A 12,674-nucleotide genomic window follows, 5' to 3' on the forward strand; every position below is an offset into this window, starting at 1 on the left:
AGTGTTAAAGCTTTTTTTTTTTCTTAACTCCTTGTGAAGAACCTTGGTCTGCAAAGATTACACTCTTGACAAGTGATGATCTGTGATTTCTATAGAACCCTGCAGGACACAGTTGCACGCAAACCCGCGTATAGATTATGTTTGCATGCGGTCAATATTCAGGTTAAGGTTAAAAACCCTGGTTTCTGAAACATTCAGAACTACCCGCGTGAGTGCTCAGAAACAGACCGTATTTGAATAACCCTAATTTAAATGGCGATGCATGCACAATGCTGTGATGCAAATGGACATAATTTTCGCTTCTTACTTTCTACCATCAATCAAACAGATTACATCCTTGTCCCTCACCATAAGAATAAAGCAGCTAATTTTCTGTTTGCTCCCTGAGGTTTGCCATGATTGTTTACATCTGCTTGTGGTTATTAGGGGAGTTGCGCACCAGATGTACGGCCTTACAGTATACATTTTTTGCCGTAGAGACCGAAATAACGTGAAAACACCGCAGAGAAATAAATGGATTCCATTTAGGCTCCCATAGGGAGTGGAAACGTAAAACGGCCCTGGCCGGCTTCACTTTCCGCTACGGCGTGTAGTATCACCGCTGATTTCCGCTCATGCAACTTCCTGTTCTACAAATACCGGGATTCCTTGAAAAATAGAGCTAGTGCAGAATACAAACCAATGCCTGGTTCAAAGGAAATGCATTTATATGACCCTATATTAGGTTTTAGAACATAATCCGTTCCAGAAGGCTGTTTGAAAAGCGATTTGTTCGAAATCCGAAACTACTTTATTAGCCCATGATTAGTGGCTAATACACTATACAGAAGTAACAAAAAAACCTGTCAGATTTACATAAATCAAAACAAACACATCTGCTCAACGTTACACTTCCTCGTGTAAGGAAGCCGAGAGGAGTCGAGTGGTGTATTTGGGTTTGCTCAGTTTGGTCGAAAACCAGTTTTCGGTCGTAATCCGACTCGTAAAAATCTCGAAGTTTCAGGTCGAAATCCGATTTGGTCGATAACAGAGACATTTGAAAACCGAGGTTTGACTGTATTAGGGTTAGAAAATTGATAATCCGGAAGTTTTGTTCGAGGAAGAGCATATTCGCGTGAAAAAACCTGAATACTGCCACTATTCAGGTTTCAAAAGGGTTATTGATAACTACATGTAAAGACAGTCTATCTCTTTCCCTTGTTGTTGGTCAACTGCTGCAAGCCTGATGTTACTAAGTGCATAGGAGACTTGAGGTGCACACAATCACGTGAATTTCATTTAGCAACACAAACACAGGGGCATGCAAGTTGCTTCCACAACTGGCCTAATCTTAAATTTTTCATTCATTCATCTTCCGAGCCGATTGATCTTCACTAGGGTTGCGGGGGGTGCTGGAGCCTATCCCAGCTGTCTTCGGGCAGTAGGCGGGGGACACCCTGAATTGGTTGCCAGCCAATCACAGGGCATAATCTTAAATTTACAGAGACTATTTTGTATGGTACTGTGCATTTTACACTGCACTGAATTTAAGGTTAAAACAAACAAATAAACAAGGAATTGTCAAATCAGAACCTGCATGGTAAGGAATTCTGTTTTACTCCGAAGACATTAAAAGTGCAACAGCACAAAATCAGCCTTGATTGTAAGCTTGCATTCATTTTATTTAATGTCTGCTGTGTATAAATGACTTACCTGGTTTGTGTTTTCTTTCTTTTGCTCATCATGGGAAAACTATGGACAGGTAAGTTACGTGTCCTGATGTTACTTTAATAAAGCAGAAACCCATGTAGTTGTAGAGCATGTAACAATATGCTAATGTTGTAGAATGGATAAAATAGCAGAATATGGTAATGTAATATCGATGATACTAATGTGTGCATGTGTGTATAATATATGGTTATTAACAACATTTTTACAATTTGCCCCCCACTTTCTCCCTGTTGCTTTACGCTGGACTAACAGCAAAGATCCTGGCAGACCGTAAGTCTTTTGTGTTAACGTGTTAATTTGTAAATTTATGACAACCGTTCTTTGAAAGGATGGGAGTCATTAATTTAATACTGAAACTGGGTCAGATAAACGCGGAAAACAAATTAGTGCTTTAATTGAATGAGATGCTTGAATTTTAGGCGGGCGATTAATATGACATCAGAACATGCTTATTTCCGGCTCTCTCTAGATATTTATATATTTTAGTTTCGGTAGAATACAGGCACGTCGATGAGGCTTGACCAATATAACCTATCGCGCATGTAACTGAAAGACTCACTCCCCTCCCTGCCCTCAAGAAGACATACGAGAAACAGCTGCCACAAAAACATGGGAACAAGAATTGTATTGAAACAGAATGGCAACTTGTAAACTTTTTAATGTTTTAACATATTAATAAATAAATACATTGGGTAGCTGAAGGGATGATGCACATATTTTGACAGGGCTAAACCTCTTGCAGTGCCATGCATGGTAGAGAGTCCTCATCTTAATTCTACAAAGTAGTTTGAAAAAACATGTTTTTGCTGAGTTCCCCCGGGCATCTTTTCCCGCAAAACGTGGGTTTGGCATGCCATGTGCATAAGAAGTATTCAGGAAGCAGAAGAATCCTACTTAGAATTTGCATACCATTTGAAGAATGTTGCTTTTAGCTGGTATGTGTCATTATGTTTCAGTATTGCGTTGTAGCACAACTAACCATATCTTATATATACTATTATAAATACTCAGATGGTTGCCATGACAGTATACAAAACATGCACACAAAAAAAAATGTGGTTTAGCTTTTAAGTTTCTTTAAAAATAAAAGAAAGAAAGAAAAGCATTTCCTAATGGTAGGCAGGAATTCAGTCCACTTTTAGTCTCTCTCTCTCTCTCTCTCTCTTTCTCTCTCTCTCTCAAGATAGTGTTAATGCGTATAGATGTGTGTGTGTGTGTGTTTATTTGTAGTGGTTTAAAATGACTGAGTGAGCTAGAAAAGCAAACGGCAAAGCCATGTCTGCAGCGTTTAGTGAGAGGGGGTTGTCTTCAATAAGACATTAAATATGTATAGTGCACTGAAAACAGCTGGAGGTGGACACGATGGTATGCACATTTATATCAGGCTGTACAACACTGAGTTTGGTATATCACACACAAATTGGTATTTATTTATTTATTTATTTATGCTTCGTTTGTTTGTTTATATCCACATATATACAACCAAACAGTAAGCGCACAATTTATACGTATTTACTTATACATCCTCCAACCAGGCTCCGGAAACACTTAGCAGAATGTATCATGTATGCCAATAAAATTAGGGACACATGCCAACACTGTACATAAATGTCCAGTGAAACATGAATATATTTTATCTCACTTTCATTTGTAAAGGGTCAAATTAACTCAGGGCATGTTTATGTGAAGCAATTTTATGCTTATTATACTTAACAGAGACCCAACAGATTCCCATGAGCAGAGGTTCAGACTGTCAACAATAGCATTTATCCAAAGTATTTGAACAGATGCATTTGTAAAAGGAGCCTGTGTGTGGTGATGTAGCAATGCAACCACACTCCTGTTTCATTTCTTCCTTCAGTGAGACAGCCCCCTACTATAACCAAACAGTCGGTGAAGGACTACATTGTTGACCCCAGAGATAACATCATCATCGAGTGTGAAGCCAAGGGCAACCCAGTGCCAACGTAAGGAATGCACCCAATACATGGACGCACACGCACGCACGCACGGACACACACACACACACACTGTTTCAATAGGTTACATCACCAGTAGGACAGGACAGTGGCACATTGTTGATTTGGGGTACATGGCTGTGGATAAAGGACACACATCCTGCAATTATCCATCCATCCATCCATCCATCCATCCATCCATCCATCCATCCATCCATCCATCTAGCCATTCATTCTGTTCATGTGGCAGCAGCTTAAGCCCAGACTTTCCTTTCACCAGCCGTTTCATCCAACTCTTCCAGGGGGAACCCGAGGTGTTCCCAGTCCAACCAGGAAACAATCTCTCCAGCATGTCGTGAGTTGTCTCGGGCCGTCTGCCCGGGGGGCCGTGCCCGGAACAAATCATCTCACGCATCTTAACCACATGCCCGAGCCATCTCATGAGCAGGAGAAGCGGCTCTACTCTGAGCCTCTCCTGGATGAGTGAGCTTCTCCTCTATAGGGGTGGGCGGGGGGGTTGACCAGACAACCTGTCGAGGAAAATCATTTCTCCCACTGTTATCCATGATCTTGTTCTTTAAGTTACAACTGACATGTTTTTTTTTTTTTTTTTACCAGAGGTGAGAGTCGCAATGTAGATTGACAGATAAATCCAGAGCTTGATCTTCCAGCTCAGCTCCTTCTTTCCACACGAAAGACCGATGAGAGAGTCAGCATCACTGCAGACACTGTACCAATCTGCTTTGTCCACCTCCTGCTCTATTTTTTCTCTCAATTGTGAACAAGACCTCAAGATATATGGACTCTTATGCTCGGTACAGGATTTCATCTCTGACCTGGAGAGGGCAAACCACCCTTTTCCAAATGAGGACCATGGCCTCAACTGTGGAGATGCTGATTTTCATCCAACCTGTTTCTGAGCCGTCCTTTTTCTGGTCCCTCAGCTTGGACTTGGTTGCCCAGGGTGACCCTGCCAGGGGCATCAAGCAGCAGACAACTCAGCTCCCAGAGTCATTGGTCCACACAAACCCCTCCACCATGAGGGAAAAAGTGCAGTTACTTGACATTTGATTTGTACCCAACGTGGCTCTCTCCTTGCTGCCACAACTATTGTGCTAAAATAATGCTGCAAGTCGACTGATTCATGCTCATTAAACATTGAGCATCAGGAATCATTACACACTTCACTCACAAACATTTTTATATAACTTAAACACAAAATTTGTCACACCGTTTTTTTTGGTTGGGTAGAGCATGACCAGAATTACTGATGCATAGTCGTCTCAATTGGTATAACATACTTTTGTAGATTGACATTTGCTGAAGATATATTTGCAAAATATTTTATACTGTAACAGTAGCTTTGTTTGCAACAAGCAGACGAAAAAGGTCAGTTATTTTAAAAAGGTGACAAAAAATGAAACACTACCATGGTAAAAACTTTAAACATCAGTAAAAATCTGTGAAATAATAGCTGACAACCAAATCTTTCAATTTATTTGTATTGGTTCAAAACAAAAATACCAAATTTGAATACTCTAGAAAAATATAGTTAGAAGATTTTTAGAAACTTTATAATATTTGTTCATTATTTAAGCCTTTGGGGAATATAAAACCTCATTGAACATTTGACATCCCAACCACTCGGCTATAGGTGGTTTGATTTGGTAATATGTCATCAGTGACTTGATGGACAAAATTAAGAAAGGTAATTTAAGACTATTGTGACTGGATTGGCCTTGGGTGGCACGGTAGACAACTGGTGAGCACGTCCCCCTCACAGTACAGAGGTGCAGTGTTCGATTCCGTCTCTGGCCTTCCTGTGTGGACTTTGCATGGTCTCCCCGTGCCTGCGTGGGTTTTCTCCGGTACTCCGGTTTCCTCCCACATCCTATAAACATGTGCGGCAGGTGCAAGGAACACTCTAAATTGTCCCGAGGTATGATTGTGAGGGCAAACGGTTGTTCGTCTACGTGTGCCTTTGCGATCGGCTGGCTGATACGCCAAACCCAGCAATGCAAAAGAGATGAAGGCCACTATCAAAGCAACCTGAGCAGTGCCACACCCTGAACGACTCATGCCATGTCATTAATTCAGGCAAAAGGAGCCCCAATAAATAAATAAATATATATACTTGAGTCATATATTCAAAACTAACAGCAACTCTTACTTGGCTGCAGCTCTTGGTAACTTTTCCCAGTTCTCCTACCAGATTTAGCGTGACTGCAGTGTTGATTAAAAATCTGGTAAATCCTCTTTTCTCACTAAAAACAAAGTCATTATATAATCTGAAAGCGTGAGACAAAATTGCAGTCCTTCATGGTCAAAATGACATTGCGCAAGATCACTTAAATGAAGGTAGAAAATGATCTCCAATTTGTTACAAAATGTTTTCTTTGTGTGAGTGGCATGTGAACTTGGATTCAAAGAACAAGATGCCGATACTGTACTGTTAATTCTAGTAAATGCTTAAAATTGGCATGGTAAATATTTTCTTCCCCTTTGACACTGTATAAAGTCAACGACATATGATAAAAAGGTCTGAGAAGAGTCTGACTTTGAATTGAAAAACAAAACACAACCTCAGAATGAAATCCATCCAAAGTCAATAACTCTTTCATTCTCTTTTTAATGGATCAGGTTCTCATGGAGAAGAAATGGGAAGTTTTTCAACATTGGAAAAGATCTGCGCGTAACAATGCAGAAACGCTCAGGAACCCTGGAAATTGAATTTCGTAATGGAGGACGGCCGGAGGACTACGAAGGAGAATACCAGTGTTTTGCTGGCAATGATTACGGAATGGCGATGTCGAACAAAATTCTGCTTCGGGTCTCCAGTAAGAATACCAGCACGCAAGTTTATATTGTGTCAGAAAATATTGACCTTTACTTTTTAATTCGATCAAACTTTATCCAGTACATTTTCCCCCTTTGCCATTTTCCAGAGGCACCTCTGTGGCCTAAAGAAGTGCTGGAGCCAGTGGTGGTGACTGAGGGCTCCTCGCTCGTCCTTTCCTGTAATCCCCCTCCTGGCCTCCCTCCTCCAGTTACTTTCTGGATCAGCAGTCGTGAGCAGCATTATACAAGATAGTACACATCTTCCACCAATAGTGCAAATTGTACACTAAAACACACACACCTTACGTATTTGTACCACGTAGACTTGGTATAAAGTCCAGGAATTGTAACACACTTTGTCTGTGTGCGTGTGCGTGTGTGTGTGCGTGCGTGTGCGTGTGTGTGTGTGTGTGTGTGTGTGCGTGTGCGTGCACGCAGGATTTTTTTTTTAAATTAAGTGTTGCAAAACTCAAATTTACCATGCAAAACTATTGTAACAAGTCAATTCCTTTATTTTGTGCTGTGGACTGATAACATTTGGGTTAAAAGATGAACATGAGAAAAGAGACCTTTTTATTTCCAAGTATCTACATCTGGATTTGAAGCACAACGTAAAGGATAGTGCCTTTTGTATGTGAGCATAAGTGCTGGCACATTTGATTTGTTTCCCATGTGTATGCTCTTGCATTGCTTATTGAAAACAATCATTAGCACTAAATGTCCACACTCAGTTTATTTGTGAAAATAAAACATTGAGAAGATGATACTTTATCTAGTTGAGGGTAAAATCAGCGGTGAGTAACAGCAGATCATTCATGAAATCAATTAATAAATAACTCTAGAACCCTCTTCCTCAACTGGCGGACCGCGATCCACGACCGGACCGCCGACCTCCTCAGTCCGGACCTCCTCTGTCCGGACCCTCGGCAAATTGTATAAAATAATAATTTATAAAGTGATTTTTAAGTTATACATTTTATATTTGTGGACTATAATCTGCGCATTACCGCGATCGCTGGTTAAAATTATCCGTTGTATTCTTTGCGTGCACTAAGATGTAATGCAGAGGACCGCGGCAGCGCGACTTTGTGTGTATAAGTTTGACTGACTGGAGACCCTGGTTGAGCAGGGCATGTCGGCGATAACGATGCGCTGATTGGCTCCTCTGAACTGAAGGTGTGTCCATACATAAGCGTCAGCATATATGAGGCGCTGATTGGCTCCTCTGAATTTAAGGCGTGTCCATACATAAGCGTCAGTACGCGTCTATCCCAATAAACACGCATTCAAAATAGTTCATTGTGGCCGGAAACAGACGCATGCGCAACGCCACAGTGTGCTCACAGCTTCAGTCCAGGAGAGCCGCACACACAATTAAGACGAAGGTTTCGATTGTGTGCAGTTTTACTCCCATCTACCAGGGGGTCTTTGCAGCTGTTTAACAGCTTCTTATTCTTATTCTTATTCATCCCATGGCCTAAGAGGCCGTCGGGGTGCCATGGTGGAGGTCTGGGCAGTCAGGGATCTCCAGCACTCTCGGTCCTTAGCTGTTCGTAGCAGGGTCTGGAAGCTGCAGTTAGTCCATTCCTTAATGTTGTCCATCCAGCACTTTCTCTGTCTGCCTCTTCTCCGTTTCCCTTCCACTGTCCCCTGTAGGATGGTTTTGGATAGCGAGGTATGCCTTGTAACGTGGCCATACCAGGCCATTTTGCGACGTTTTACCGTTGACAGTACGGGGTCCTGTTCTCCAGCGAGGGTGGTGACTAGCTGTCTGACATAGTCATTTGTCCGGTGTTCTCTATAAGATATATGGAGCATCCTTCTGTAGCTCTTGTTCTCAAAGGACTGCATCCTGCGTTCCGTGTCTGCTGTGAGTGTCCAACTCTCACAGCCGTATAGTAAGGTGGAGAGTACCAGGGACTTGTACAGCCTGACCTTCACCGTGAAGCTGATGGTATTGCTCCTCCAAATTCTGGCCAGTCTTGTCATGGCTGATGTTGCGATGCCTATTCTTGCTTTAATCTCCTTTGTGGAGCTGCCATCCTCACTCACAAAGGACCCAAGTTATTTGAAGTCCTTAACCACTTCCAGGGTTTGCCTGTTCAATGTGATGCTTGTTGGTGTTGTTTTACTGTGGCCATTGACCAGTATCTTGCTTTTCTCTGCACTTATCTCCATGCCATAAGCCCTCGCTACCTCTTCCAGTCTGGTGGTAAGATCCTGGAGTTCAGCTTCGCTTTTTCCCATAAGGTCTATGTCATCAGCGAACCGGAGGTTGCAGATAGGTCTTCCTCCGATGGATATGGAGGTGTGGAACTCTTCAAGGGCCTCGTCCATGATGTTTTCCAGAAAGACATTGAATAGGACAGGGGACAGAAGACATCCTTGGCGGACACCGATCGATGTTTTAAAAAGTTCTCCCATAGTGTTGTTAATGAGAACTGCACTACTTGAATTTGTGTAGAGTGATTGAATGACCTGGATGAGATTATTGTTGAAGTTGTAGTTTCGGAGCACCTGCCACAGCCCCTCATGCCACACACGGTCAAAGGCTTTTTTAAAGTCGATGAAGTTGTGGTAAAGGTCATGTTGATGCTGGAGGTGTTTCTCGATGAGTAATCTGATGTTAAAGATCTGCTCCGTGGTACTCCTTTTTGGTCGGAATCCTGCTTGTTCTTCTGAAATGATTTCCTCTGCCCTGCTCTTTAGTCTATTCAGGATGATCCGTAGTAGCACCTTGCTTGCATGGCAGATCAGGCTGATGGTCCTGTAGTTCTGACACTGCCTTGAGTTCCCTTTCTTCGGGATGGGAATAACAAGAGATTGTGTCCATTTTTGGGGCCATTGCTTGGTTACCCAGATATTTTGACAGATGTGTGTGAGTACTTTTGTTGTCTCTTGCCCTCCATGTTTCCAAAGCTCTGCAGGAATGTTGTCGATGCCAGGTGATTTGCCAATTTGCAGGCTCCTTACTGCCGCCTCCACTTCAGCCTGGAATATTGGCACGTCGGCATCTTCGCTGGTAGTCTTTGTGGCGTCGGTGATTATGTTAGGGTTGGGTTTTATTGTGAAATTGTAGAGTTCCTGGCAGTACTCTGTCCATCTTCTGGTTACTGCTGTCTTTTCGGTTAGCAGAGCACCGTCCCCATCTTCTATTATTGTTGCTGTATGTTGCCGTGTCTTTGTCAGTGTCTTCAATGTGGCGTATGCTGCTTTACTGTTGCCCTGTCGTATCCCTGCATCTATGTTTTCACACTGGTCTGTGATCCACTTCTCCTTCGCTTCCCTCATCCTCTTCCTGATATTTTTGTTCACCAGAGTGTGCTGTTCTGCTGCCTCTGGGTCATCCTTCTTGGTCATTTTTAATGTCCTTCTATGGTCACACAAATCAAGGATGTCATCTGTGACCCACGGATTCTTTTTCTTTCTAAACTTCCCCAATACTTCTGTCGCTGTTTCTACGAGTATGCTCTCCATAGTGTCTGTCAATGAGTCTATGTCTTGTAGTAGGTTAAGTGTTGCAAATTTTCCTCCTATGCTTGCCTCAAATATTCCTGCAACTTGTGGGTCTTTCAGTTTGTCTAAGTTGAACCTGATGCGTGGTGTACTGTGTTGCTTTTGTGTTTTAAGTTTGAGTCTGAGCGTCAGCAGTACCATATCGTGGTCACTTCCCACGTCCGCACCAGGAAACGTTCTGGTTTGGGCTTTGTTGATGCTTGACTTGAATCTTTGTGGGGTGAATATGTAGTCGATTTGATTGTGTGTCACACCATTTGGTGAATGCCATGTCGTTCTGCGGGAGATTTTATGTGGAAACAGTGTGTTGGCTGCGGTGAGCTTGTGGCTCCTTGCGAATTCCAGAAGTCTTAGCCCTCTGTCATTCGTTTCTCCTAGCCCAAAACGTCCTGCTGTCCCTTCCCAGTGCTCATGTGCGTCTGTGCCTATTTTGGCATTCCAGTCTCCCTGGACAATGAGAAAGTCCTTCTTGGGTGTTGCCTTGATGGTGTTTTCTAACTCCTCATAAAAAGTTTCTACTGCATCATCATCATAATCCATCGTTGGGGCATACACTTGTATGATGGTAATATTCATGGGCCGCGCATCCGCGATCCGGATGCTGATAAGCCTGCTGGATATACGCGTGCAGCTGATGACTGAGTTAATTTTGCTGTTGTTGACAATAAAGCCAACTCCATGTTGGTGTCTAGATTCCTCTCCACTATACCATATCTTGTGACCTTCTTCTGTGGTGGTCTCACCACAGCTGGTCCACCTAACCTCAGCCATTCCCAAGACGTCCCACCTGTATCTGTCTAGTTCATGGGTCAGCTCTTTCACTTTCCCACAGGCATACAGTGTGCGGACATTCCATGTACCAATGACGGTATCACTCCTTGGGAGGCTGTGATGACTTGATGGTGTTCTTGTCCCAGTAGTAAACTTGTCGTCCCCACCCTGGGGCAAATCAGTGGGTAGCGCGTTCGTTGTTTTTCCGGGCCTCGACCGATCCGGCATGTGTGATCCTGACTGTTTATTCCTCATGACATTTCAGTAGGCGATTAAACTTGGTGGTGCCTATCTCCTCTCCAAGCTCTTCACCAGGGGGCCAAGGACCCCCCGGTTAACAGCAGAACAGATAAATAAACGTCACAATGGTGTCCTCTAAAATTGCTTCAAAGAGAAAGGTGGACAGTGAAAATCGGCGTTTCAATGAAGAATGGACTGACAACTATGCTTTCATTCTACCTCTGTCGAGCACCAAGCCACTGTGTCTAATATGCTTAAAGACGGGAGCTCTGGTCAAGAGTCAAAATATTAAACGCCACTATGTGACAGAGCACAGCTCTTTTGAATGGGATTTCCCTCCTAATTCAGAGCTAAGAACAAACGAAATAAAGAAACTGAAAAGGTCATATCAAGACTCAAGCAGGAACATTGTGACATATGACACACCAACAAAAAGCAACAGAGTGCTCACTGAAAGTGGCCTGGGTTTTGGGTAAGCACAAGAAACCATTCTTTGATGCAGAAATTATAAAATAATGCATGACTGAAGTTATGGGCACAATGTTTGAAGGCAAAGAAAAGGAGCAAATGACAGCCAAAATAAAGCAAATTCCACTGTCAGATTCCACATCTACCAGACGAACTGAAGTCCTTGCTGCTGATTTGTCTGGCCAGCTTTGTGATGCAATACAAAATGCAAATTGGGATTGATTTGTTTTGTTAAAGGAAATGGATATTTTGATGTATCTTCTTAGCAGGCACAACTTAACAAAATAAAAGAGTTCCTGTGCCTCAACAAAATAACCTTTCATTATTTGCTGTGTACTGGCAGAGTGAATAATTGTTATTTTATATATGCCCATACTAAATGGGCACATAGCCCTGCTCCCTATGACCGCCATGCATGGGAACGGACCTTGATCTTAATTTAAAAAAAAAAAAGTGGACCTCCAGCATTTCTAGTTGAGGACCACTGCTCTAGAATAACTAATAAATGTGTAATGATTACATATATAAATAATTAGTTAATTGCTACCTAACTTGTTCATTTGACTAGCGGCCTGGCCATTCTTGTTTTGTGCAATTATTGTTGACATCGCTGGCAACAAGTGAATCAGAAATGGCAACGTCACTGCTCGCTTGCAGTTCTTTTTTGCAAGATTAAGATTCCTGTGTCATTGTTTTGGCCTTTTTGTAGCCACACCAACATTCACGGGTTTAATTGTTTACAACCAAGGACTGGTTAGATAATTCGTTTCAACTTGCTCTATCATGAGCATGTTTGGAAATATTCTCCAAGCACGCACAGGTTGACACCAGCCGTTGGGAAACTCTGAACGTAGCTTAAATTTGCTGTTCGTTTAGGATTATGCATGCATTATTCAGAGCGCGCCAAGAACAAGAGTGCCTGTGTATGCACCAGACGCTCTGACTCTAGACACGGTGCTGCAGCACTGAAATTGATAGGAGTTGAGCGTACTCTGGCTCTTCAAACACCCCCACTCTCAGAATAGTGCAGAGTGAATTCCCAACGCGGCTGACGTTTTCATTCTTCACACTTCATTCTTCTTCACTTTCTTTTGCTGGTACACACTCAACTCGTGAGACCACCTTTCAAGGGAAAGGTGTGTGGCGCCAGCCAGTGTACTCCGGCTAATGTAA

General features: G+C 42.7%; 1 protein-coding gene across 19 annotated transcripts in view; it reads left to right on the plus strand.

Annotated features, from left to right (window-relative positions):
• The window catches only part of nfasca (neurofascin homolog (chicken) a), a 164,970-nt gene that overhangs the window by 92,695 nt on the left and 59,601 nt on the right, over nt 1-12,674 (plus strand). For 18 of the 19 annotated variants that reach the window (XR_007963987.1, XR_007963988.1, XR_007963986.1 and 15 more), the window contains exons 4-7: nt 1,963-1,980; nt 3,572-3,677; nt 6,309-6,505; nt 6,614-6,736. Coding sequence is in view for 15 of the 19 variants with exons in the window: in XM_052075040.1 (XP_051931000.1) it covers nt 1,963-1,980; nt 3,572-3,677; nt 6,309-6,505; nt 6,614-6,736 (444 nt within the window). In the remaining 4 variants the exon portion in view is untranslated. The remainder of the gene's footprint in view (nt 1-1,962; nt 1,981-3,571; nt 3,678-6,308; nt 6,506-6,613; nt 6,737-12,674) is intronic. The other variant, XM_052075041.1, reaches the window with a different exon arrangement.

Source organism: Hippocampus zosterae, chromosome 9 (assembly GCF_025434085.1).
Source record: "Hippocampus zosterae strain Florida chromosome 9, ASM2543408v3, whole genome shotgun sequence".
Taxonomy (NCBI): domain Eukaryota; kingdom Metazoa; phylum Chordata; class Actinopteri; order Syngnathiformes; family Syngnathidae; genus Hippocampus; species Hippocampus zosterae.